Source organism: Phyllopteryx taeniolatus, chromosome 15, assembly GCF_024500385.1.
Source record: "Phyllopteryx taeniolatus isolate TA_2022b chromosome 15, UOR_Ptae_1.2, whole genome shotgun sequence".
Taxonomy (NCBI): Eukaryota; Metazoa; Chordata; class Actinopteri; order Syngnathiformes; family Syngnathidae; genus Phyllopteryx; species Phyllopteryx taeniolatus.
Genome location: NC_084516.1, coordinates 9,261,649 through 9,289,589, shown reverse-complemented (window position 1 = coordinate 9,289,589; position 27,941 = coordinate 9,261,649). Strand labels below are relative to the sequence as shown.

The following is a 27,941-nucleotide window of genomic DNA, read 5'->3' as shown; positions in this document are numbered from 1 at the left end:
TGGCTTTCAAAAACAAAATGAAGGTTTTGGAGAGGCCTAGTCAAAGTCCAGACTTGAATCCGATTGAAATGCAGTGACATGACCTTAAAAAGGCCGTTCATGCTTGAGAATCCTCCATTTTTTCTGAATTCAAACAATTCTGCAAGCAAGAGCGGGCTAAAATATCTCCACAGAGATGTGAAATACTAATTGCCAGTTATAGAAAATGCTTGATTTCAGTTTTTGCTACTGAGGATGGCCTAACCAGTTTTTAGGTTTTTTTTTCCTTAATAAATACAGTCACCATTTGAAAACAGCATTTTAGTTCACTTGGGTTATATTTGGCCGATATTTACATTTGTTTGATGATTTGAAAGATGGAAATGGGGGAAATATGCAAACATTTATGAATTTAAGAAGGGAGCCAATACTTTTTCACAGCTATGTATATACAGTTTTTACGTGACCAAATATGGTTACATTTTGGGTATTTTGTTTTTAAATAAAATCAAAAAAAATTCACTGATCACATACAGTATGATCTATGCGTAGGGTTAAAATGAGAAAGTTTTTACTTGTGGTTCAAATTCTTAATAAGAGCACCAACGCCGCCCTCTATCGTTCAAACTAGAAATGACAAGCTCAACACCCTTTGGGGGAATGTTCCGTGGCATCTTGGCTATGTAAAATGTGACAGTTGGAACAGTATGACACTTGGTAACAAATAGTTCCCAGCATTCTTTATTCATTGAAAACAGATTTCTTTCCACATGGGGCCTGACATTATTTAAGTTTCAGCATTTACGGTCAGTTCCAGTGCTTCGTGATACAAATCATATTTGAGAAAAGCACAGAGACGATTGATGAAAAGTCCAAAGTAATAACGAGAGAAGGCAACATCACGTCATCAAGCAACAGCATAATGTCAGAATAAAAATTAAAAGATAAAAAGAATACGACAGTGGCCTCGTGGTGCAAAAATCTAGTCAGTGCATGTACTGTATACGTTTGTTCTGGTACAAGGCAAATAAATGAAGTTGTGCTGTATAACAAAGACTGAGCCAAAATATAAACAACAAACACCCTTCAAGCTTCCCGGATCAAGTCAGACTGGCCCAATTCACACATTACACACATTATAATATACTGTTATACAGAGATGGCCTACCTAATTTGTGCTGTAAAACACGAGTAATAAAAAAGAGGCAGCTAATCACCCAATGAGCCAAAGACATGCAATCACTCCTACACAAGTATACAAAAATAGATATTTACATCATGCATAGTTTGCCTTTACAGTGGGTGGGGGGCATGATTATTTGATCTTCTGTTGGATTTGTAGGTTTGAAGACTAGAATATACTGTATACAATATACAAGTGTGGCATATTAGTCACAAATGTATGATAAATGACCTCCGTGCTGGAGTCTGACAACTGTGATTCTGAAAAGAGGAGTGGGCCGAAATCCCTCCTGAGCTGTGTGCAAACCTGGTGACCAACTTGCTGCTTGCCCACAAGGGTTTCTACATCAAGTACTAACTTATGTTTTGTTTGAGGATCAAATGCTTACTTTTCTCATTAAAATGCCGAATATTTTATCACATTTATATTGTGCCACCTTTCTACTTTTACTGATATAGGACCTATTACTATAATGAATAAATAGAGACAGTTCATTTCCTTGTAAGTGAGAAAACTCACAAATTCAGCATGGATCATTAGTTCCCCGAGCTTTTTCAACTATTACAAATGAAGAAAACATGCTGACAATATCAATGATGTTATTGGAAACTACAAGCAATGTAGAGGTAGCGCCCACTATTTAATTTAATCAAGTAAATGTTCTCTTTCGAGCGCCATGCAATTGTAGTGCTTTGCGACAAGTATACATTTCACAATACAATAGATATCATAGGACTCCATAATCATATAAGGGAATAGAAATAGCAATGATTATTATTTTTGTAACATTTCCAGTTTGTTGGAAATATTCGATACCTAACAGCCAAATCTATGATTATTAGAGCAATGAAGTTGGTTGACTGTTGGCATCTGGTACATCCATCACACTATCATGTTTCCTGCTTCTAAACACAAATTGTGTCATGCTAAATAAATAACATGCTAATACCCACCCACCTACACCAAATATTTTTGAACACTTTAGGCAGCGACGTGCACCGTGTCGTTGACAGTGCTTCTTTGTTCAATAAAAGGCTCCTTTTTTTGGGGGGAACCTCGATTTAACCGACTAATAGGACGGGGGACGAGCGCTCGCTCTCGTAAACAACAGCCATAGATGTGAATAGGTAAATACGTGAGCTGCATACCTAGGTTGACGCTAGGCTAATTTCCTTGCATTGCTCTTGATAAAATGTTGCCACATCCAACTTGGCTGCCACGTAGGCACATCTGTTAGCCGGATCTAGTATTCATACGGTATATCTGTTACAATAGCGGCACAAGCCAGAAATATGTGGCCCAGTCTCTGCCTATTGACTGTTCCACAACTCCAGTAAACAACAGTGGCCGATTCTGGAACTAGAAACGGAGATTTGAGTGAACTGGACACTATTTCTGGACACTATTTTCTGTCCATTCCAGCCGATAACCATTAAATCGGAGTCAGTTAAATTGAGGTTCCACTGTACTGCCAATTGCAGTCCTCTTAATCGACTTGCTACTGACACATATTGGCTCTGGTGGACGTGCTTGTTTGTATTGACCAAATGTAAACGTTTTTAACATTAACGAAAAGCAATTGGTTGTTCGACGATACCCAAGTACATTATTATGTTATTTGATCATTGTCATTGTGTCTTTTAGGGGCAAGGCTGGCTGAGCCGGAACTGCATGATGTCGACTGCGGTCTGATGCCACCAGTAAAGCATTGCAACCACCAAAACGTGCCACACCTGATGACTGGCACCAACATAGTTCACGTGGCCTAAAAGAAAGAAAGGTATGTAAATACTCGATGTAAGCTTTTTTCGCTGTTGTGTAAAAACGGAACCAACAAGGAATGGGGCAACAAAGTTGCCCCCGGCTTTGGAGGTGGTATCTTCATACAAGATGACTCACCTTAGTGATTCTCCCTCTACACTTCCTGAAATGCTATGTGTGCATCAATTTTCATCAAAGTTAAGGCTGAGTAGACAATTATTTTTTATACTCCACTTGCATGACAGTTTGAATTTTTAAACTTCAGTATTCAACCAATTATCCTGTCGATTAATTAGCTAAAAATGTATTTAGCATTACTAAACAAAATAACAAGTTCATGTGAGGTGCAGGTATTATTTTTGTCCACCTGGGGTCGCCATCCTCACATTCTACTGTCGTATCTGTGACTGAGTGTGTTTGACTAGTGCATGGGTGTCGACAAAGGAGAGCGTAAAGTTGGCTGGCTGTTAACTGAGTTTTACTCCATGTGAGCAGTGACCATCGGCAACTCGCCTAGGAATGTGCTTATTATGTGTTTTTTTGTCTTACCGATCAATTATTTGATAATTTCCCACGGCACACCTGAAGATCGCTCATGGCACACTAATGTGCCATGGCACACTGGTTGGGAATCACTGCACTAAGAGAACAGCAATGACACATCTAGGAGGCACAAAGAAACTCAGGACAACTGAAAATTTGATCAATAAAGCGATTGAAAGTGCCCCGGGGAGTGTGTCTGTCCTTGACCACTTGCAGGGATATTACAATAGGTTCTAACTAGGAATAGTAGACTATATTAAATTAGCTAACATCCGTGCGTTACCATGTGTTGGCAATTGGAGACATGCTGTTGTGGTACACATTTAAATTTTATGTTCCTTGGTAAGTGTGAAATAATACTTCTATCTTTATGGACTCTTTCCCCCTGGCTCACCGCCATTGTGCCAATCCTGTTGCACTGTACTTTTTCATTTAAACTGAGTGAATTCAACTAACATGTCCTCTTTCTCAGTGCATCCGCTGGTGAGTAGGTAGCACTTGGCGAGAGACAAAGGCGGAATGAAATGGACTCACCGGGGAAGCAGCGTTCAGGCATCTTGGTAATGTAGAACACAAAGGCAGCTGCACCGATTAGGTACATGACAATCAGGCGAGGCAGGAACATCTGCACAAATGACAAAACACAACGTCGGCAAAGCAATGTCATATTGAATAAAGTACTGAGATTCACCTGAGATTTACAGTATATGTAAAACTTTTGATTTTAGACTTCACATTTTATTGATTATCAAAGAAAGTGCAAAGCCTTTTTGGCATTATGTCCAATTGAATTTGAAAAGGCCATTTTCACACAGTGGCAAGTTGACCCAGCAACAACTGAAATATTAGCTGCACCAGTGATTCTCAACTAGTGGGTTTCCAGAACTGTTCTGGGTGAGTCGTACACAGTGAATATAAAATGCCAGGTTTTTGTGATGTAAAAAAAACTATGCCAAGATAAATCATTTCAAAAATATTTACACCATAAGCCAATCAAAATGAAATGACCTAAACCATGTACAACTCAAATAAAAATATATATAGATATTTGGAGGGGAAGTAGAAACAAAAAACAAAGATAATGTAGTTGTGCAAGTGTGCACGTCCTCTTCTAGATGGGGATGTGGCTGTGTTCAGAATTGACGAATCACATTCAAACTTACGTGAAATGGAAGTCAGCACACACGTGCCACCATTAAAAGTGCCTCTGATTAACCCTGAATAAAGTTCAGATGTTCTAGTCTGCTTTTCCTGACTTTTCTTTGCTTTCTCTTCTTTTGATGATGTGCAGTATTGTGTTTGCGCATTAAAAAAAAACTTTTGGAATTATTGCCCAAAAGTTCAAACTTGGTTTTATCAAACCATAACACAACCATAACACATTTTCCAAGTGTTTTGGAGATTTGAAGTGCATTTTTACAAAATGTAGCCAGCTTTGGATATTTTATTTATTTTATTTTTACATTTATTTAGGTATAGTTTTAATAGGTAATTTTTTATTTCAACTTTTATGTGTAATACATTTTAATGTAATCATTTTTAAGTATTTGTTTTATTTTTCTATATCTAAGTCCAGTGGTAATGTTCAATCTATACATGAAGCTACAGTGGCTTACAATAATATTAAGTCTACTTTTTAGGAATAAAAGCTCTGTCTCGTTTTTGATGAACATTCAGGACTACAACACTATTGTATTATAATGTTGGTCATGATGGTGGTACTTTGGAAACCACTGATCATGAGTTTTTGTTGGATGAATCTTTCCTCACCTTAACGATGTCACAGGTGAGCCCCCCATTGAGCAACACCCAGTGGCACGTCGGAACCACACCGATAACGGCTATGCCGAAGAAGATGGACACCCTTATGCACCGCCACTCAGCGGTCATGTACCGTGGGTGGAACTGGGCACCACAGACTAACAGGATCATGCACAGCACCGTCAGCGAGTAGACCTGCCGCCAAAACTGGAAAACAAAAACTGATTAAGTAGTGAAGTCCTGTCAGAGCTGGAGGAAATGCTGCGCGCCACATACAGCATTGCAATAGAAGGAATAATAGATGCCAGGCACGTAACAGCCCAAGATGCCGACAGAAATGCCCGCGTAGTCCAACGCCAGCCAGCGACGACTCGTCTTCTCCGATCGATGGCACAAGAACAGATGATAGCCGACGGAACACAACATGCACACCTAGAAGCAACACGTACACAAAATGCTTACAAGCAGTGTGGTAATGTTACCATTCCATATTGCAGTGATTCCCAACCACTATTAGCGTACCCTGAGAGATCATCAGGTGTGCTGTAGGAAGGATCCAATTTCCCTTTTTTTCAATTTCCTATTTACAACCCCAATTCCAATGAAGTTGGGATGGTGTGTTAAACATAAATAAAAACAGAATACAATGATTTGCAAATCATCTTCGACCTATATTTAATTGAAAACGCTACAAAGACAAGATATTTAATGTTCAAACTGATAAACTTTATTGTTTATAGCAAATAATCATTAACTTAGAATTTTACGGCTGCAAAACGTTCCAAAAAAGCTGGGACAGGTGGCAAAAAAGACTGAGAAAGTTGAGGAATGCTCATCAAACACCTGTTTGGAACATCCCACAGGTGAACAGGCTAATTGGGAACAGGTGGGTGCCATGATTGGGTATAAAAGGAGCTTCCCTGAATTGCTCAGTCATTCACAAGCAAAGATGGGGCGAGGTTCACCTCTTTGTGGACAAGTGTGTGAGAAAATAGTCAAACAGTTTAAGGACAATGTTCCTCAATGTACAATTGCAAGGAATTTAGGGATTTCATCATCTACGGTCCATAATATCATCAAAGGTGGCACTGCATCAAAAACCGGCATCAATGTGTAAAGGATATCACCACATGGGCTCAGGAACACTTCAGAAAACCTATGTCAGTAAATACAGTTTGGCGCTACATCCGTAAGTGCAACTTGAAACTATGCAAAGCAAAAGCCATTTATCAACAACACCCAGAAACGCCGCCGGCTTCTCTGGGCCCGAGCTCATCTCAGATGGACTGATGCAAAGTGGAAAAGTGTTCTGTGGTCCGACAAGTCCATATTTCAAATTGAGTTTGGAAATTGTGGACGTTGTGTCCTCCGGGCCAAAGAGGAAAAGAACCATCCGGACTGTTATGGACGCAAAGTTCAAAAGCCAGCATCTGTGATGGTATGGGGCTGTGTTAGTGCCAATGGCATGGGTAACTTACACATCTGTGAAGGCACCATTAATGCTGAAAGGTACATACAGGTTTTGGAGAAACATACGCTGCCATCCAAGCGACGTCTTTTTCATGGACCCCCCCTGCTTATTTCAGCAAGACAATGCCAAACCACATTTTGCACGTGTTACAACAGTGTGGTTTTCTAGTAAAAGAGTGAAGGTACTAGACTGGCCTACCTGTCTCTCATTGAAAATGTGTGGCGCATTATGAAGCGTAAAATACAACAATGAAGACCCCGGACTCTTGAACAGCTGAAGCTGTACATCAAGCAAGGATGGGAAAGAATTCCACCTACAAAGCTTCAACAATTAGTGTCCTCAGTTCCCAAATGTTTACTGAATGTTGTTAAAAGAAAAGGTGATGTAACACAGCGGTAAACATGACCCTATCCCAGCATTTTTGGAACGTGTTGCAGCCATAAAATTCTATTATTTGCTAAAAACAATAAAGTTTATCAGTTTGAATATTAAATATCTTGTCTTTGTAGTGTATTCAATTAAATGTAGGTTGAATGTGATTTGCAAATCATTGTATTCCGTTTTTATTTATGTTTAACACAACATCCCAACTTCATTGGAATTGGGGTTGTACTACAAATAATCTATCTTTGTTCATCTATCTATCCCAGCAACATATAGTGACACGCAGTACAATTAAATGCCTATTAAATGCTAGATGGCCTTAGGTACAATTAACCGGTCTACTTGTTGCCATTCATACAAGCAAATAACAGCTTTGTGTTTGACTAATAGGCCCAGATTTAATCACACAACTAAGTTTATAAGTTGTGTAATTAAATTGTTATACTTTTTATTGGAAAAAAATTTGGGTGGTGTGCCGTGAAATTTTTCTAATAAAAACGATGTGCTTTGACTTAATAAAGGTTGGAAAACACTGCTTTAGTGGACACTTTATTAGGATTTTAATAGACAGTTAATTGTAGGGTCAAGTATAATCATGCTCAGTTTTAAGTGACACTGTGTGTGGCCTGCCAAAGCAAATCATGAGCGTCGACTTACTGATTTTTGCTAAAATATTAAAGCAAAGCAAGCATATATTAAAAGGTAATTTGAGCAAATTTGTTATTTCAGATGTAGCAAACTGGTAGCCCTTCTCAATGACCCCTGGTTTGCGGCAACCCAACCAGTTGAGGTAAAGAGCCACCCACTACAGAGTCCCAGGTCTGTTTGCGGTTTCTTCCTAAGGGGGAGTTTTTGCTTGCCTCTGTTGCCTAGGGCTTGCTCATGCGACATTAGTTGGTTTCTTAATTTGTGAGGAGCGTGGTTCTCGGCCTAGCCCATATGTAAAGTGCCTTGAGATAAGTTCCACTGTGAATTGATGATATGAAAATAACATTTACTTTATTTCACTTGACAACCAAACTTAGCATTATTAGCTTTTCACTTTTGTCTATCACTGAACAGGAAAAAACCGAGAGGTGCACCTAATGTTGTGGCCATCGGGTGTACATCAAAACTGGTTCTACATTGTATATTGTTCATGTGCTGTAGGCACGTTGAGCTAAAAAACACACACACCTATGTGAGGTATTAAAACACAATACCAACCAGTTCCACGCCTGATTGGGAGGAGTGAATGGAATGAACCTGTTTTAGGAAAGATGAATTTCCTGAATTACTAAACTGGTTCGTGGCGCAGTACTTAAATGCAGTACTCTGTCAAAGAGGGGCCTCTGCTCGAGTAGATGCCGTGACACGGTTAACTGCTGGGTGTGTCGTCCTCTTAACAAATCCCCGCTCGGGTTAAACATCTTCTTGAATGTTCATCGACTTAATCGTGCAACATCAACTCAAAACAATGCATGTCTACACCTACCTGGAAGCAAAACAGTCCTATGGCGTAGATGATGTAGTCCTCTCTGCTGGCTCCAGAAGCTGGCAGCACCCTCACGACGTCGTTGACCGACAGAGAGAAGAAGAGAAGGAAGCCCAGCAGGTGGCTCCAAATGTTCACAGTCTCATTGGACAGAATGAAAATACTTCAGGAGGAACAACAAACCAGACAGATTAGTTAGCACATTCTTAGTTAACATTATGCAGTGTTCCCCATTAGTCTCACCTCCTCAGGCAGAGTTTGGAAGGCAGGTGGGCCCTGTAGCCGTCCGTGATGTAGGGGTTCTCTCTGAGGTACATGGGGAGTTGCTCAAAGGTGTACAGTCTTATCTTCTGTGGTAAGAGCACAGGCCATGACGGGTAACTGCCTAGCTCGACGTAGTGGATCGTCTTCAGCATCTTCATCTTTGCTTCTTCTCGTTCAAACTGAATAAGATGGGATGGAGAGGACAGGAAAATAAACCTGACAAGAGAGACACAATTACAGTATTTATCTTCAGATGACAGTTTTAAATAATAACTGTATATTTATTTAGTTTCTAATAAACTCAGGCAACAAAGCCAGGATGGATGAATGGATATTTTTTTAATTCCCAAAGTAGACGGTTAAGTATTTTATGAATTAACATACCAAGACAGACAGACAGACATAGATAGAAATCTGCTCTCTCTCTCTCTCTCTCTCTCTCTCTCTCTATATATATATATATATATATATACATATATACATATATATATATATATATATATATATATATATATACATACATACATATATATATACATATACATTTATATATATATATATATATATATATATATATATATATATATATATATATTTATACATATACACATATATACTTATATACATATATATATATATATATACACACACATATATATATATGTATATATATATATATATACACACATATTCCTTGGACGCATAGTTGTACCCTAAACGCGTATGTGTAGCTTGAAAATGTACAGGTTTAAATCAAGCTGGTTAGCGTGATGCTAACATTCACAGGCATTATTTAGGGCAGCTAAATGGATTGAAAACAAACTGACCAGTGCCCGCTAGTCACCGTGCCACAGTCGCCGATCTCTCCACTCAGCCATGATCTCGCCAATGTGTCACACCGCTCGCGTTTCTCCTTCCGAATCGTTCATAATTGCTCAACAGCACGCACAAGGTAACGTCAGCAACTAATACAAAGCCTGTTTTTTCTTTTTGTATCATCGTAAACAATGACACAGCGCTCTGCCGCCACTCACTGGTCAAATGGAAGTATTGCACCAGCAGTCCATTCATCAAATTAATGGGGGGGATAAATCATCATTTATGGCTGTAGTTTAAACAGTTCCCAGTTGATTTCGAAAGCAAATCTGAATAAGGAACATCCCACCCTCTTCTTGTGACAGTAAAAAATAAAAAAACAGCCGGTTTGATGTCAAAGTCAAAAACTAATATGCTTCGTGACCTCAAAGATTGTTTGGTTGGACTGTAATTGCTGTGTTCACCACATGAGAGAAAATTAAATTTTCTTCTTTTTTTTTTTTAAACATCTGAGCACAGTGACCACGGAGTCACATCCCTAAAACGCATGAAATTAATACAAAAAATATTTCAAATATAAATATTTGCCCTATAAAGAATTCAATTAAACTTCTAGTGAAACGTCATTAGCTCCTTTTGACAGAACAGATGTGAGAAATGTTGATTGAAATTAAATGCCTCAGGTTGTAGAAAAGATTCAAATGAAATTAGTCAATTGCAAATTGGTCAAGGTTTTTGTTCAACTGACACAATATATAATGTTTTCATGGAACCAGTTGACAAGAAATGTTAATTCAAGTCAAAATGTCATTTATTTTTAATTATCACTATGTAATTTTCTTTATTTTTACACTAATGTGTTCAGCTGTTCAGTGTGGATTAATGGTTATGCATACCAAATGGGACCTCTGATGCACATGGTCCACATAAAATCATTTGGCTGAAAAAGAGGAGGGAGCTAGATTGTGGAGCGTACTGTATGTAATGTGGGCTTTTGGCCTGCAACATAATGGTTACACCCACAAACAAAGGACGAATCATGTGAGGCAAAAAAAAAACAGATGTCTCCAAGGGGATCCTGCATCAGGCAAAGATTCAATTTCCTGACAAAAGGACACTGGTATGTATTATTTCACATGCATGACTTCACATTCTCTGTAAGCTGATATGTAAAAAGACACTTGCATCATTTATGCTGCATTAAGAAAACATCATAATGTGGATTTTGAATAGGGCTGGGCCATTTTCTGTCTTTTTAGGATAAATGTCTACCAGAAGTGATCTCAAATTGAGAACAGCAAATGCAGTCCACACATCTCAAGAGATAGAAATTTGATTGATGATTTCTTACCCAATAATAAAATTGTCTTTTGGCCTTTTGTTAGCCTTCTGCAATTGATTTGCAAGAACATTATGCATTTGTTTGTCTTGGAGACATTGGGGTGTGGGGTTTTGTGTTCATATGAACTGTGTTGGGACATTGTGGTTGTCATCAAGAACAGATTGTAAATTAGTTTTCCACTGAGGTGATAACTGAGGATTGCATCATAGCACAGCTTACATATTTGTATTCCAAATATATCTGTTATAATGCATGATAAATGTAGTTACATTAAGAGGTCCTGACAATTCTTCTGCCATGCTTTGCATATTTCCTGTCCCAGTCATTGCCTATTTTTGCTACTAATATTGACACCTGTTTTGGCTTCAACAGGCTTACAAGCATCACAGGAAATGTGAAGATGTCTCTTCCAGAATAAAAGCAAGGAAAAGTTAGAATTTTCTTTCCACATTTGTTGTTTTTTGTAGCAATATATCATTGCTTCAATACTACAAAACAGGAAATGTCATTCCACTCTTGCATATGACAGTAGTTTGAGTGCCAACATGTCCTTAAAGGATCAAAGTTAAAGGTAGTCACTGTGTAAAGATAGCAGTGGGAATTATGTTGTACAAGCAGTGGTAATGTTTGGGCATACTGAAATGGAAATAGTTTATTCATTCAATAGTTTGTTATTTTTACCCTTTAGGGTCTATAGCAGTGCATTATCTTCAGAAGTGGTGAACAGTATATACTGTATTTTTGGGAACTCATAATACAATACAATTAAAATAGTACCAAAATACCAGTTTGAATTGTCTCATTTGTCACATTCAATACCCATCAATATCCTTTATATAAAATAATCCCCTTAATTAACCAATAAATAGTAAGTTTTTTGCCCAACATCACTGCTTATTTTATTTCTCTGTATCTGTATTTGAAGTTTGCAGTGGCGTAGAACTTGCTCTTCATCATATTTGACAGCTGCTAATATTTATTCTTCAAACATATTTAAATGAAATGAGCAGTTGTAGTTTACAAAGGCATGCATAGAGTATTATTTCACGCATTGCGAGTATTGCAAGTTAGTAAGTAAGTAAGTACCGGTAAGTAATTAAAGACGTACCGGTAGTAAGTAAATAAGTTTTTTTTTTTTTTATAAAGCACTGTTGACAGAGGACTCATAAATTAGTGCTTCACTTAGTTATAAAATAATAATTTATAAAATACTGAAACAACATTCTACAGGTAAAAGAAGGCAAATCAAACTAATAAAAATATCAAAACAATGTAGTCTTATACTGGACCGTGTGTGTGGTTTACCTCATGTTGGGACCCGTTGAGTTTGTGGGCAAAACTACAAAGCACAAATCAAATGCAGTCATAGTAGTCGTGCTTTAATTTTGAAATGTACAGAGGATGGTGCTGTTCGGGTGTGACCACTTGGTTCGGACAGCAGTGGATGCATAATCTTCAATGTGGACAGTCTGCGAGCTTCAGGATGTGAGGCTGGGACCATGAAGATCAAGCATTCTTAACAACAACAACAAAAAACATCTCCTCGTGTTTCAGGCAGTAAAACACCCAGATGTGTGTGGATGATGGGTCATTTATGGATGTGCTACACAATCCTTTTTACGGCTGCTTTGGTGAGCTCAACGTCGACGGATGGCGACGAAGAGTCCTGCAATGCTGCATTCGATGTTTATTTTGTTTTGGACAGGTGAGACATATGAGCATGCATAGTCAGCAGAGTGGACATTCGTTTCAATGTGCAGCACTGGATGCTCGTTGTCCTTGTATGGTTGTGTTTAGTTTGCGTGTTCCCACTGCTCCACTGCAAATTGTTTCTTATGTTTGATATAGTAACATAAAAGGTTTGTCATTACAAACAAGACAATAAACATGGGATTAAATGTCAGAGTCATTCAAAACTGAAGGCAGAGTTGCATGCCCTCGTGTATTGGATCTTATTAGGTTGTGGACGTGTAGCAAATGTTGCGATCGGTGAGATATAACGACATCAGATGAAAACCCACACTCTTGCAGGAAAGACAACTATTGCTCCCTCTTTACTTTGTTTGCAGGTCACAAAGTGTGTCGGGACACTGGCATGAGATCTATAGATTTGTGGAGCAGCTCACCAATAAGTTTGTCAGGTGGGTGAGGGGACCTTTTATCACCTTTCTTGTTACTTCCAAGTCCTCTTCCACATACAGTACAGTACATCCTCTGAGAAGCATTTTCAAAACAAAGCCAGAGTTGATGTTTATAGGGCTTTAAAGTACTATTGTGAGTTTAAATTCATGGTTCTAAAAGTATTTGATACACCTACAGGAAGAAACAGGGAGGACAATATGGGTTTGGTTACAACAGCTTCCTTGGGAAGAAATGTTGTGTCTGTGGGAATTTTTGTCCATTCATCCAGAAGAACATTTATGGACCTGGGAAAGGGCTCGCAATTTCTCATGTATATGTTGTTGATGTCCTTGAGGTGATGGACCAGTTAGGTTTCCCCACACCAATCTCATCTCAGCAAGCCTTCTTGGACCGTTATTTGCACACTGGGGCAGTCACACTGGAACAGAAAAGTTCCCTCCTCAAACTGTTTCCGCACAGTTAGAAGCATAGAATGTATTAAGTTATTGTAACTCTCTATTGTCAGGCTTCTTTTTCACAAAGTCTCTCAACACTCTCCAGCCGGTTCAAAATGGTGCTCGAGGGTTGACTAAAACTAGGGGAAACTGGGTGAATTTGAAGGCTTTCTAAATGTGAACATATTGTTAAATGTCAGCATCATTCCAAACTGAGCCTTATTATCTTTTTAAAGGCATAATTTCTTTATGCCGCTCTTGTAATGGATCCTATTGGGTTGTGCGTGTTGCTTAATTAAGGTTGTGGTGGACGATGTTACGTACTAGTATAGCGTAATAGTGGTAAAAATCTACCACCTGTCTGCTTCACAAAGTCTCCAAATACACATTCATAATGCTTCTGCTCGTGTGCTGACTATAACCAGAGGGATATGCCTCAAAGTAATAATGATACTGCTACAGGTACTAATAACTGGAGCGCCTTTCAACGGAACTGGTAAGGATGCTTGATAAATGAGATAACTTCTGTTGTGAATTGTTGCTATAAAAAATACGATTTTCAGTTTTTGAAATGACATTCGTGTGTGTGTGTGTGTGTGTGTGTGTTTCAGTCCCACGATGAGGGTGTCCTATATTGTATTTTCAACCCGAGCGGTTGTAATCCTGCCATTAACTGAAGACAGGTACTTCCTCCTCCTCCTCTCTTCCGAAATGGAAAACCACAGATAAGCAGATTACACAGAAACTTCTCTCTTATCAGTGTTGTGTACATTTGAACCTGTGCTGTCCACAATGTGGTTTCTGGCTTTACAGGTCTGAGATAGATGAGGGTCTGACTAAACTGAGCCAAACCAAACCCACTGGTTTAACATTTATGCATGAAGGCTTGAAAGCAGTACGTATTTGTTATTCTTATTCTTTATTTTGTATTCTTATTATTGGCTTCTTCTTATTATTCATATTAGCAAGGAAGCAGCCCTTTGAGAATATACCATGTTGAATGGGTTCTAATCATAGCTAAAACTAAAGTACTGGAGTCCTCAGTCGAGCACAGGTGACAAACTCAAGCCCCGGGGGCCAGATCCGGTCCACCACATCATTTTATGTCGCGCCGGAAAAGCTAATCGTGTGCATCAACTTCCATGATTCTTGCTAAAATCTGTACCAAAATTTCAAATTGTCATATGTAAGAAATAATGTTAAAATGCTGCAAGCATTTTTTTGTTACCAATCCCCTTTTTTCACAGTAACTGAACAACCAAATATCCTTCACTTCTGATTTAAAAATTGGCTATCCATCAATGTCTGTTTGACTTATTTAAAAAAGGGCGTTCATCTGCATTACTTGATCCCAATGCAAGTGGACTTGGACAGCGAAAAGTGGAAAATACATTTTCATACGGCTTTATCCAGCTCCTCACTAAAATGTAATGGGTTTATGTTTCATTTTTCGTGCCGCTCCCTTACTATGACATTTCCCCTTCAGTGTCTGAGTTCCATAAACTCACATTGCACATGTGTATTCATTGACTATTGGCTTGTGTATGCTATGCACACAGTAGGTAAAATCCTCTCATAAGATGAATAGTGTATCATCCATCAAAAGAGAACAAATAAATGATTCAATGTCGTTATGCAATGTAGACGCTAAATGTAGCCATGTTTGGTTGGCTTTTACTCGTAAGGTGTTGGAACAGATGATGACACAAACGACGCCGTCTCGCAGCATCATCATCGTTCTGACTGACGGCGAGCTGGAGGTGTACCCCTTCCAGCTGAGTGTGGAGGAGGTGACATGCACGCACGCACGCATGCACACGCACGCACACACATAGTTACATAGTTGTAGTTTGCAGAAGTGCACTGCATCATAATGAACAGTAATATTTTGTGTAAGTGTATTTTTTTAAGTGGTTTTATTGTTACTGTATATTGATTTCTACTATTTTTTTCAAATGGTGTTTTACCTTGTTTTATACTAGTCTTACATCACTGGTATTTTATCCATATACATGTATTGTTAGTATTATTATTAACACCATCTCCCAGTATGATAAAGTGCTTTTAAAGACCACTCCACACTACAACCACATAATAAATATTTGTTAAATGAATCCCTTTCTGACAGTATAATTATATATATCATATTATTGTTGGGAAGGCAAGTATACCTAACAAGTGTCTCACTGTGTAAACAGCTGACCTGTAACAACACAAGTGAAGTCATTATATTCATTCATTCTTGGCTTAAACTAACCATAACAAACAACAGTATTGTGTCTGTTTTTTTCATTTCCTTTGTAAATTATACTAGTCCACTAAGCAAATCTTCCTCTGCAGCTTTGTTTTTGCTTCTAACCAATCTATAAATAGCCACATTATGTTTTTACCTGTTTAAACAATACATCTTTCATGATATAGGACACAGTAAATGACATGTTAAGCATGCGATGCAACAAACCATTCAATCTGATTACTCTTTCCATAAATTCAATCGAGTAATGGCAGAAAAGTGCCACTATTTTTATTTATTTGTGTACATTTCCCGTCAAACTCACTCCCCATTTTGAAAAACAAGGCCTTCACTACCAGCTGTTCTTATGTGGTTTCGCGTATGTACGTATGTTGAAGTCTAGCAGACTGCACTATGGATGATAATTGAACAATTAAGGATTTATTTTAATTATTCATTATTATTATTTTGTGATAGTTTCTTTGTTGTCCCCAATTCCTTCTCCACTTGATCTAACTTGCTGTTTGTGTTGCCTGCAGGCTAACAAAGCCAGAACCTTTGGAGCCCGAGTATACTGTGTCGGGGTCATGGGCTTTGACCACAGGCAGGTAGTATCTCTATGATGTTTTCACTCTTTCACACTGAGCGGTTTATTTGTCTCTTGGTGTGTGTGTGTGTGTGTGTGTGCGTGTTTGTGTTTTTGGGTTGTCAGTGTAGGTCCCACTAAAAGATGAACAAAAAGCCGAGGACAAGGCTTTTAAGCTCAAGCCTGACTGTGTTTTTTGTGAAAACATTGTTAGGCAACATGTTTTCACTCAGATACTTGGATTTCTCCCTGTGCATTTGTCGGATTGTTTGCGTGCCAATGGCCACATAGAAGAAAGGATCAAATTTAATGCTATGTCATAAAGTTCAACTGAGCGCTTCACATGTCAAAGCAAATACTATTGATTTTCAATCTGAAGCCACTTTCACAAAGCCCATAAAGATACTGATACAGTAACTGACAAAGTATCAAAAGCGTAACAGAGGAGGATTGCCGCCTGTGTTTTAAGAGTGTTAAGTTTAATACCCGAGACTGCCACCACCTGCCCCATTGTGTTCAAAGCAATTGACGCTGTTCGGAACGTAGCCAGATGCGTTTGAACACACACACAGACTAGAAAATGGCCCACGTTGGTGAGTTCTGTATGAAAGGAACATGCAAGTGGATGCCATCATCTATTGTCAACTGAGCTCGTTATCTGCTGTGCTAATTTTATGGAAAGACAGTATGAAACTGAAAGGGGCTGAAGACGGACACACAATTGCTGTAATTATGTTGTAGCTCAATGCGTTGAAATATTATTTTTCCAGAGATGACAATCGTCCTGATTTGCCGGAAGGCCCAGGAGGCAGAAATCTGTAAAACTAACGGAAGTATCATCGATCCTTGTCCTTTCAAAATAACAATATGGTCATAACCCTTTGAGCAACTGATATTTGAACACAAACAACACACCAAAACATTTAGACAGAAAATATACCAATACACACAGGCATACATTATTTGTATTCTCTGCAACAACAAAAAACTGCAAACATTATTGCAGCTTAAAGAGTTACTCAGCTGTGAAACGCTTCTTTGTATATCATGGACGTCTGTATTATACTACCCCGTAGTGTCCGAGGTATGCACACCGAAAGGAGTGCAATCTAAATGGGCATTGAAGCATGAAATCGTGATGCACAAACTAATTGTTTTCATTCTAGTTCATTATGCTATGCTTCCTGACACCTGGAGATGAAAGGTTCTTGTCATTTTCCTCTTTCAATGCTGCTGTAGAGAACAATAACACACACAAAAAAGCCACTGACTGAATGAATGCTGAAACGTAAACAACCATACATACAAATATTCTGAGTTAACAAGCTTATGTCTTAGGTAGTTGTTAAATATATTATAGAAGTTATCATTTATTTGCTTAGCTTGCATTAGTATGATGGACAATTTTAGATGTTTCGCCTTCAAAAAGAAGACTCAGCATCATCCATGGAAGGACGCTTGGACCAAGGACGTGATCGGATGTGGTCGGGTCGGGACAGGTGTTGATCCAATATTATGTGTTGTGTCTTATTGCTTAGAATACTATGTCTGGGGAAAAACCCTCTTATTATCAAATATTTTGTGTTGTGTCTTATTACTTAGAATAATATCAAATATTATGTGTTGTGTCTTATTGCTTAAAATACTATGTCTGGGAAAAAACCCTCTTATTATCAAATATTCTGTGTTGTGTCTTATTGCTTAGAACATTATGATTGTAAATCCCTCCTATTTCAAATAAATGCAGGAGCGAGGGGGGGGGATTGTTTAGAGCGTGTTGAGAGACTGTGATCTGAACAATCTCCCATACGCCCTCCTCATGAGAAAAAGTAACAAGCGTCTTCATTCCTTTTGTGTCTATTATAATGTTGGGTAAGATTAATCTAACAGTAGTCGATTTAATTTTTTCTTTGTCCTGCAGCTTGTTCAAATAGCTGACAGTGCGGCGCAAGTCTTCCCCGTGTTGTTGGGCTTTCATGCTCTCAAAGATGTCGTCGGCTCGGTGAGATTTGATCACAAACCGTGCAAATCATTCATGTGTAGCGAGGCCACGTGGAACTCGAAATCCCTTTTTGACTTGACCTTCTTCTCCACTCAGATCCTAAAGGAGTCCTGCTCGGAAGGCTTCACGATAGAACCGGCAAGTGTTTGTGTAAATGGTATGTCGCTTAAATGTAGTAGTACATGTGTGATGATTCCGTATTGAAACATCACATTACAACAGTATGCATGTTTGTCTGCAGAGTCTTTCAATGTGGTGCTGCGAGGAAGTGGCTACAGCGGATCCAGGAGGACAGACGACGTTCTCTGCTTCCTCACAGTCGGTCAAGACACATACAGTGAGTAAAATCTGCATCAAAGGAGACATATTATGGATTTTAAACAGTCTTGATATAACGTTAGTTGGGCAAAATACACAGGGGGATAAAGTAGGCAGCAGCCCGGCAATATAAATTCGTCACCGATTCAACGACTTTTACTGAGGAGGAGAAGAAGACGACCAGCGGCAGCAAGGAAAAGTACGGAAGCGTATTGTTGCCACACCAAAAAAAAAAAAAAAAAAAGGTTCACTATCACGTTATACCATGATACGTTTCATGTTATAACGTGATATGGTTCATGTTATAACGTTTAATTTATCACATTATAACGTGAAACATATCACGTTATAACATGATAGTGAACTTTTTTTTTTTTTTTTTTTTGGTGTGGCAGCAATATGCTTCCGTAGAAAAGGGAACGTACACATCCGATTATAAAGGCACAGCAGGATCTTGGGGAGTTCAGGCTCGTCCGTGAGCTTCTGCTATTTGGAGTTCGCTTCGAGGTCTACTCTAGGCTTCTTCAAGTTTCTCCGTGATTTTTGTTTTTTTCACTCTAGCCTACAACACTGCCAAAATATCTGAAATCACTCTGCCACCATCTCTGCTGCGGCTTTGGCGACGATGCACTGCGCTTTGCTTTGTACGGTGTGAAATGTCCTTTAGCACTATATTAGATTTTGGTCGCTATAATGGATGACTTTTCCAAACTCTCACGTGACTTTTTCTGTTTGTTTGTTAAAGTGATTATCAATAAAAATGGCAACTTTTTGTGGTGTTATTGGAGACTTTTGGAGACTCTGAGAGTCGCTTCAGAGAAGATGTTCAAATGAATGGCACATCGCACAAAACCACCACTGGCTAATTCATGAATTAGTCATTTTCACACGAGCAACACAAACAATTATAAAGACAACTTTCGTTATGTTTCTCCTTTTATCATTACATCGTGACTTTAGAGGTGATCTGCATGAAGCTAAATATAGACTTTGGTTTAGTTTGGTATGGTATCCAGAAGTTGCGAAGTGGACCATATTAACTGTACGCTTTTTTGACATCCTTTGTAGGCGTATCAATTAGGAACGAGCGTTTCACTTCATTTTAAATCAACAGTTTTCAAAATTGTATATACATACATTTGTTAATATATGGAATATAGACGTATTGTGCTGCTGTTTACAGCCAAGTACTGTTGTGAGCTCCTTTTTGCCTCAGTTGCCTCGAGACACCATTACCGGTAATCAAAAATCAATTCCAAACAATAGACAACCCATCTGACTCAATAACGTCAGATATAATGATCTAATAATAAACAAATTGATTATCATCCCCATTCCTAGTACTAATTCCAGACAACGTTTAGGCCACTCCTTGGCCAAGCAATACAACAATTTGTGCTACTTGTTTAGTGGTAAAAAAATAAAAAATGAAAAAAATGCATCACTGCACTGCTGTTCTTTAGCAAATGTATTTGTCGTTCCACTGTTTCGTGTTGGCATGATGTCACTTTATTTAAAAAGATGAACTTGCGCTCACCTCCTCCCGCTAATACAAATGAAAACGCAAGCCAGATCATGTTACCAACTCTTGCGAAATCTCTTGTAAAGTACTGTAAAGTACCGTTTGTTACAACCATTGCTTTTTACTATTGAGGATCCAGGTTCTCATGCAGTCTCTTGAAATACCATTACTCGTTGTCAGCATCTATAAAACGATATTATGTGCCGATCTCTGTACAGATCTCTGTGCTGCGAAGGAGAACCAAACAGTTGCTGCTTTTTATCGACTGTAGCCAGAGAACAGAGGAGGCATTATGAGACTGGAAGGATGGAAGGAAGGAGGAGGGGAGGATGAGACTCTAATATAAGATGTATGGAGAATAGTGGAATTATTACATGAATAGAGGACATGACACCAGATGATTAGATCATACTTCACTTCTTTCTGTTTATTTCACTTTATTATCCCAACAACCACACAAAATAAAGACTTTAAACACCTCACAGAATTTAAAATAATGATATAAGACTGCAATGGCTCGCCAAATCGTCACCTGATTTGACTGTCAAGAATATGACGATCCAAAAGTGTGAAAAGGGACATTTACTCGGTTGTTTCTTCACAGGACAGAAGGCAACACTCGTTCGAGAAGGTCATCTGCTTTGTCCTGCCCCTGTGCTGCATGAGGCTGGACAGTAAGTACTGTACATGCATGCACGCACACACACAAATACCACTACATACAACAGCCATAATGATAAGCATATTGTTAAATGGATAACTCTGTGATTGTGTTAGTTACGGTCATCAACTTGAGTGAAGTTCTCATATCAATCTATTGTACTGATTTAAACGAAACGAGGAATTCGCTGAACGTCTGGGCATAAATGTAAGGGATATATAAATTAATTATTATTAAATTATAAAGTAATAGTAAAAAAAAAAGAAGCGAAAACATCAAAAAAAGAATAATAACAATACTATGTGTAATAAAATCATAATGTGCATTAATGTCAGTAATGCTGGATACAAAATAGAACACTACAGTATCTGCAGTTTATTATAGTTGTATTTAATATTTTCAGTGTAGCAGATTTGTATGCCGCACTAATGTGATATTTACTGTTTTGATGTTTAAAAGAGAACTTGGTATTTGATTAATAAGCGTGTAGGTGTGTATGAAGTGTATAGACAGTACATAACAACAACAAAAAAACGGAAGTCGGTACAGGGGACCAAGCCATGCCGAGAATAGGGAAAATCAGTGAATAATTGATGCCCCCCCACCCCCGTAAAAGAGGTTTGAAACTGCATGGTTGCCACAAGATGGTGACAAAGCACTTAAAACAGAGAGGATAATAAAGCATCAACACCATGCATATAGCATGTATACAATCATGAACCCATGTTTCATTGTTGTATCTACAAACCCCATTTACACTGAAGTTGGGACATTGTGTAAAATGTAAATAAAAACAGAAAACAATGATTTGCAAATACTTTTTCACCTATATCTGATTGAATACACTACAAAGACAAGATAGTTAATGTTCAAACTTATAAACAACATGATTTTTTGTTTTGTTTTTTTGCAAAAAAGTAGGCTTGGTAAAATATGGGACATTTAAAACTAACAACAATAATCAACATTCCACCACATAGCACCAAAATAATACTTTTATTTCTTTGGGCTTGGGCTGAGCACAAAAACAGGGAGTAGACAAGATTTTTAATGGATTTTCAATGGATAACGGAGTCTAGGTTCCCCCAAAAACTCTGTAAATATGCAAATTTGCGAATACCACGGCGTGAATATGTAGCGTTCATTGAAGGAATACAATCCTATTCTTAGATAAATTACATATACGTATATATTTTACAATTGTCATGCAAGTGAGACACACACTCTGGCGAACCAACTATTTGTATGCAAACAATAAAAGTCAATTTTCCATCATGTCAAGTAAAAACAAAAGTAATACAAATGTTTCACTCACAAGGGAGAAATTACCCAGTTTAAAAAGTGCAACATCTGAAGAATTGCCCTTGAAATTACAGTCATAGAAAATCACGAGCCTTTTCTCCACGAGCCTTATGACATCACTTCATCAGAATTTATGACCGCACGTTTGCTTAGGACACAGTTCAGACCCATATGGTAAAAATATGCATTCATGTGAGTAACCTTTACAGTGTTTAAGCTACAACAACTTGCCAATCATTTTAGCTAGAGTTCACTCTTACTTTGTGCTCACTCTTAACCTACAATTTCTCAACATTGTGTCCACTTTATCGCCAACCAAGGAAATGTGCTTCCAATATAATAAGAATTGAACAATGGAAATGACTTCCCTTTCCCAATGAGTCAGTGGTCCTCGCACTAATGGTGTAGGAAGCTGGCAAGGTCACCAAGATGCCTGATCCTCATAAGGTCTTTCATTGTGTAATTATTGAACAAACGGTAGCAAATGGGACTGGCACCGGTTTAGTCCAGTAAGAACTTGTCTATCTGGGACCTGAATAAGTTGGTTCCAGTTAAAGGGAAAAATATATATAATACATATAATATAATTGCACTCAAGCAGACACCAGCCTCTGATTTGCAAGAATACTGTTGCATTCCAGGTGCAACCCACTTGAGCCACAATGAAAGGTGACTGTGATTGCAGAAAGTGACAAGAAATTCCTCTACCTGCACCTTTATTGTGGTCCTCACCAAAATGTAATGAGCATGTGGAGTTTTTTGGGTTTTTTTTGCTAACAAGCAAGAATTAAGACACTGCTGGATGGTGCATGTGTTCCTTGTGCATGTGTGACTTGTGTCCTTCCCCTCCCTTTTTGCAGATCAGTTGAGGTGCTGGTGAGTTTAAACAATGGATGGTCTTACATATCTGCTCCCATCACCATCCACGCCACAAACTGTGTGAGTATCTGTCTTACAGTACATAAATAAAAACACACACAGTTAGTACTGTCAATCATCATGTATGTGAAGAAATCTACTATAATTAACCTACAGTCAAATATACTCCATCTACATTTTTACTCATGTACCTACTGTATAGGTGCATCTCAATAAATTTGAATATTTTGGCAACCTTACTTTAATTCAGTAGTTAAATTCAAAAAGTGAAACTCATATTATTTAGATCCACTGCACACAGAGTGAAATCTTTCACGTTTTAATAATTCTGATGATTACAGTTTACACTAGCGGCACGGTGGACGACTGGTTAGCACACCTGCCTCACAGTTCTGAGGACTGGGGTTCAAATACCATCCCTGCCTGTGTGGAGTTTTGTGTCATGTTTCTCTGGCTACTCCGGTTTCCTCCCACATCCCAAAAACATGTTGAAAACTCTAAATTGCCCATAGGTGTGAATGTCAGTGCGAATGGTTGTTTGTTTATATGTGCCCTGCGATTGGCGGGCGACCAGTTGAGGGTGAACCCCGCATGTGGCCCAGTCAGCTGGGATTGGCTCCAGCACGTCCGCGACCCTAGTGACAATAGGTGGTACAGAAATTGGATGGATGGACAGTTTACACTTAACAAAAACCCCAAATTCACCATCTCATAAGAAACTATCCAAATTATTTTTCATACACAAACGAGGTAGGAATTGGCCTTCTCAAAAGTATTTGCGATGTGTTTAATGAATCTTTGTAATACATAAATCTTAACTTTTTTAATTAAACTCCGATAATAAATGGGCTTTTTGACAATGTGCCAGACTATAATTCGAGCTGATGTGTTTTGTTTAGTCGTTTTATATCGTTTATCGCCATTTATTGTTTTCTCTAAACAAATGTAGCATGAATAAAACTACAGAAAAAAAAACACAAAAAAGGTTTTCCACCATTAATGTGACCTATAACCAGAGGTGGGTAGAGTAGCCAAATATTGTACTCAAGTACAAAGGGGCAGTGACAAAGACTACACTGCTGTTGTTTTTCATAGTCTGTAATGTAAACACGAGTTGCGCGCGGCTGTTACGACTCACTTTGATTGGCCCGCGAAGCCCAATAGAAGTTGAGTCAAACATCACTGTGTCAATCACGGTGGATTGGAGCAACGGCGCACGACGCGCAAGTCGCAAACAAAAGTCTAAAGATGTATCGCACACGCAATTATTGATAAATGAAAGTAGTACTTTTAAATAAAAGTAAAAGTGTGCTTTATTAAAACTACTCTGACTTAAGTGTTACTTAAGTAAATGTAATGGAGTAAATGTAGCGCGTTGCTACCCACCTCTGCTTATAACCCATACAATGCAATGGAAAAAAATATATTTTAGAGAGAAGACTATATAACGAACTAAATACATAATGTGCACACACCCTGTCATACATGGAAATGTGGTTGTTTCAGAATGAACCAATCACATTTAAACTCATATTAAATGAGAGTCAGCACACACCTGAAACAATTGAAAAGTGCCTCCGATTAACCCCAAATAAAGTTCATACTGTATGTTCTAGTAAGCGTTTGCATTTTTTTTTATATATATCACCAAAAAAAAACCTGGCATTTGAACAGGGGTGTGTAGACTTTTTATTTACACTGTAGGCACTGTTTTCCCCCATGTTGAGTAAACAAAGTCCTATTAATAACAAATTCAACCAGATCTGAGTTGTTCCATTTTGTGTATATGTCACAGTCAGATGGGAGTTGGGTGTTGTGGCTGCTGTTGGCTCTTTTGCTGTTGCTGATTCTTGGTCTGCTTTGGTGGTTCTGGCCTCTGTGCTGCACCGTGGTGAGTGTGCACACATGTTTGGAAGCACAAACCTTAAACTCAAAAAAGTGTCTGCTGCTTATCTTCACTACAGGTTATCAGAGACCCTCCACCCTCTCGCCCTCCTCCTCCTCCTCCCCTTCCTATACTTGTGAGTAGACCAACGAATACAAAAGAATAATAAACCACATAATCAGTAAACATCAGGAGATGTATTGTGGTAAATGATTATTAGTGACTACTCAATTATTAAGCCTTTTTTTTTACAAAACAGAGCAACATCTACCGACTATTATTGGTACTGCAAATGTAGCATTTTTTTTTCTTTTAACTTCAAGTTCCTCATTAGCACAACAGTGTTATTGTGTGTCCGACACATTGGTATCGTTCTCTTATTTAAATGTGATTTACATAATACTAGTTTTTAAAGAGACTTCAAAGGAGTCAGAATGGGAAGAAGAATGGGAAAATGCAGAAATAAATACGTTTGTGATCCAATCCAATATACAGTATTGATATTTGCATGAACCCAACTCTCGTCACTGACTAGCAATGTACAGTTATGGAAAAAAATATTAGACCACCCTTGTTTCTTCAATTTCTTGTTCATTTTAATGCCTGGTACAACTAAAGAACCCGAATGATACAATGAATGCAACAAAACTGCAGCTGATTCCACAATACTCTGTCCTATTTGACATGCGTAAGCTTGATTGTATTCCCAGTGATTTTGGTTATTATCAAGAAAACCATGGAAAATGGCGAAATATCAGCTCTTAAACTCTTATGAGCTATTTTTGTTTTCATCAATGTTTATTCAAACAGATGTAACTTTTGTTGTACCAGGCCTTGGACATGAACAAGAAACTGAAGAAACAAAAATGGCCTAATAATTTCTTCCATAACTGTACATAAGTACCTGTATGAGGAGTTTATGATAATAAAATACAGGTGCATTGAAATAATTTGGAATATTGTGGAAAATGTCTTAAAAAAACTGTTGTGAGCATTCCTTCTTTGTTCTTTTAGCTCATTTTTATTACTGTTATTGTTAAGGAGCAAGAGGAAGACTTGTCTCCCAAACACAAGTGGCCCACAGTGGATGCGTCATACTATGGGGGGAGAGGTCCTGGTGGAATCAAACGCATGGAGGTGATTTATAATGTGTTGGTAATGCCAATAACAAATAACATTGCAGGGAGTTGTGATCGTTTTTTATATCACAAAAAGCTGGCATTTGAACAGGGGTATATGTACTGTAGGTCCGCTGGGGTCAGAAGGGCTCCACTGAGGAAGGCTCAAAGCTGGAGAAAGCCAAGAACGCGGTGGTCACCATACCAGATGAAGTAGAGGAGGACATCGTACCTCGACCACCGCCAAGTCCTCCGCCTGGTTGGAACGCCATACCGGAGCCCAAGTGGTACACTCCCATCAAGGTGAGAGAAGCGTTGTCATAGTTCGCATAGTAACCCTTGAATTAAATAAGCACCCATGCAACGTACGTCTGTGATTTTGATGTGACTCCCAGGGGCGTTTTGAAGCATTGTTGGCATTGTTGAGAAGGCAGTACGACAGAGTGGCAATCATGAGGCCATCACCTCATGACAAGGTAAAACATTTACTCTGTTTAAGTCATAGTGACAGCATGTTTCAATCAGTTGAGAAATTTTTTTTTTACACATCACTGTACTACATTGATTTGTTTGCAAATTAAGGGCAGCCTTATTTTATTTTATGTTAAAAAATATGTAACTATAGGCTACTGTCATTAGCAGTTTGATTATAAGTTGTGTGCAGTTGTTGTTTTTAAATTAATACATTAGAAAATTGTCAAAAGGTTTATTCATTTTGTGGTTCAACTCATATATAGATATTCATTAAAAACAACACAATTCCTACATCTTTTCTATATTTGCCCTGCAACCGGAGAGGCGCGGGTTTGTACCCCTGCCCAAGCGCATGTCGTCATTGTGTCTTTGGGCAAGACACTTAACCCACATTGCTTATAAATGAATATGGTTGGATGTTTGGTGGCGGTCGGAGAATTGCAGCCACACTAGTAGCTGACCACCACGAGAGTGTGGCTGTGGCGTGAATGAATAATGTACGTGATTGTAAAGTGTCTTTGTGTGCCTTGAAAAGCGCTACGTAAGTCATATTTATTTTTATTCTGCTTATTATGAGTTAAATTTCTCCACATTAATAACTTGAGATGAACCACTGTACAGCATTAATTAATTAATTAACATTAAGTATATGAACCTTTTTTTTAAAAAATATTTGATGTATATTATGTGTTTTGAATGTTCTTTGCCTTTGTTCAGCTTTTTTTGTTGAAAAGATCCATACGTTGTTGTTTTTTTAAATCAAACAAAAACTTTTTCAAGTATAAATTCAAGTTGTTGTTTTTTTAATTTTACTGCAATGGTCTTCATTGTCCACAGGGCCGATGCATCAACTTCACCAGAGTTCAATGAAAATGAAACACAAACTACAATTTACAGCTGTGTTGTCATTAACTTTATATACATATATATATATATATATATATATAAAGTACTGACATCTAGTGGTGGCTTTGGTTTACAGTACCTGTACTTGTAAATTACAGTTCATTTGGAAGCAATCGGGAGTCAAACCTTGCAGAGATTGTTTTTCTTCACGTCATTTCGATCAGCAACCGTCCTCGTTTTTCATGGCATTGATTTTTAGTATCTTATGAATAGATTTTAAGTTAAGTACAGAAGCGTATTGCTGCCACAACAGAAAAAATAGGTTGTTATTTGAACAACTATTGAAATTTACTGTTTGAGCTTCAGAGTGAAGCTATTTGTAAAAAATATATTTTGTTTGCTTGTAGTTTTACAAAAAAAAGGAAAATATATGATACATTAAACCTGTGAACACAACTTTCAGTCTCTAGTGCTGTATCGTGTTTAAAATGTTGACGCTGTTAGGTTCCATCCTCACTAACGAGAAGTCGGAGACAGTACAACAGTATTACTATTTTAGAC

At 38.1% G+C, this 27,941-nt stretch overlaps 2 protein-coding genes across 7 annotated transcripts; one reads left to right on the top strand and one right to left on the bottom strand.

The window, feature by feature from the left end:
• Positions 1-704: 704 nt before the first annotated feature.
• On the bottom strand, positions 705-9,822 carry LOC133490083 (progestin and adipoQ receptor family member 3-like). 3 transcript variants are annotated; one of them, XM_061799664.1, is made up of 7 exons: positions 9,648-9,821; positions 8,800-9,036; positions 8,557-8,719; positions 5,504-5,659; positions 5,237-5,434; positions 4,001-4,091; positions 705-2,927 (listed from the first exon to the last, which is right to left on the bottom strand). In XM_061799664.1, the coding sequence occupies exons 2-7, from the start codon at positions 8,976-8,978 to the stop codon at positions 2,803-2,805; spliced, it is 912 nt and encodes a 303-aa protein (XP_061655648.1). In that variant the 5' UTR covers positions 8,979-9,036; positions 9,648-9,821; the 3' UTR covers positions 705-2,802. The 3 variants fall into 3 exon arrangements, with proteins under 3 accessions (XP_061655648.1, XP_061655650.1, XP_061655651.1); XM_061799666.1 differs by having other exon boundaries at positions 8,800-8,999; XM_061799667.1 differs by lacking the exon at positions 5,504-5,659 and having other exon boundaries at positions 9,648-9,822.
• LOC133490079 (anthrax toxin receptor 2-like) lies at positions 9,637-27,927 on the top strand. 4 transcript variants are annotated; one of them, XM_061799654.1, is made up of 18 exons: positions 9,637-9,772; positions 12,533-12,683; positions 13,048-13,119; positions 14,166-14,237; positions 14,368-14,449; positions 15,240-15,344; positions 16,327-16,395; positions 18,295-18,375; positions 18,472-18,532; positions 18,617-18,712; positions 20,820-20,889; positions 23,039-23,117; positions 24,853-24,948; positions 25,022-25,078; positions 25,984-26,079; positions 26,190-26,363; positions 26,456-26,536; positions 27,372-27,926. In XM_061799654.1, the coding sequence occupies exons 1-18, from the start codon at positions 9,697-9,699 to the stop codon at positions 27,402-27,404; spliced, it is 1,551 nt and encodes a 516-aa protein (XP_061655638.1). In that variant the 5' UTR covers positions 9,637-9,696; the 3' UTR covers positions 27,405-27,926. The 4 variants fall into 4 exon arrangements, with proteins under 4 accessions (XP_061655638.1, XP_061655637.1, XP_061655640.1 ...); XM_061799653.1 differs by having other exon boundaries at positions 26,456-27,926; XM_061799656.1 differs by lacking the exon at positions 12,533-12,683 and adding an exon at positions 14,017-14,050 and having other exon boundaries at positions 9,653-9,772; positions 26,456-27,927.
• The last annotated feature ends 14 nt before the right edge of the window (positions 27,928-27,941 follow it).

Excerpts from the sequence above, each read along its gene's own strand:
- LOC133490083 (XM_061799664.1), bottom strand. The coding sequence starts at position 8,978 with ATGAAGATGCTGAAGACGATCCACTACGTCGAGCTAGGCAGTTACCCG. Across the intron at positions 4,092-5,236 it reads TCACCTGTGACATCGTTAAG|ATGTTCCTGCCTCGCCTGAT; the intron begins GTGAGGAAAGAT and ends TCATTTGTGCAG. Across the intron at positions 2,928-4,000 it reads GCCTGAACGCTGCTTCCCCG|GCCACGTGAACTATGTTGGT; the intron begins GTGAGTCCATTT and ends TCTTTCTTTTAG.
- LOC133490079 (XM_061799653.1), top strand. The coding sequence starts at position 9,697 with ATGATCTCGCCAATGTGTCACACCGCTCGCGTTTCTCCTTCCGAATCG. Across the intron at positions 24,949-25,021 it reads GGCCTCTGTGCTGCACCGTG|GTTATCAGAGACCCTCCACC; the intron begins GTGAGTGTGCAC and ends TCTTCACTACAG. Across the intron at positions 26,080-26,189 it reads GTGGAATCAAACGCATGGAG|GTCCGCTGGGGTCAGAAGGG; the intron begins GTGATTTATAAT and ends TATGTACTGTAG.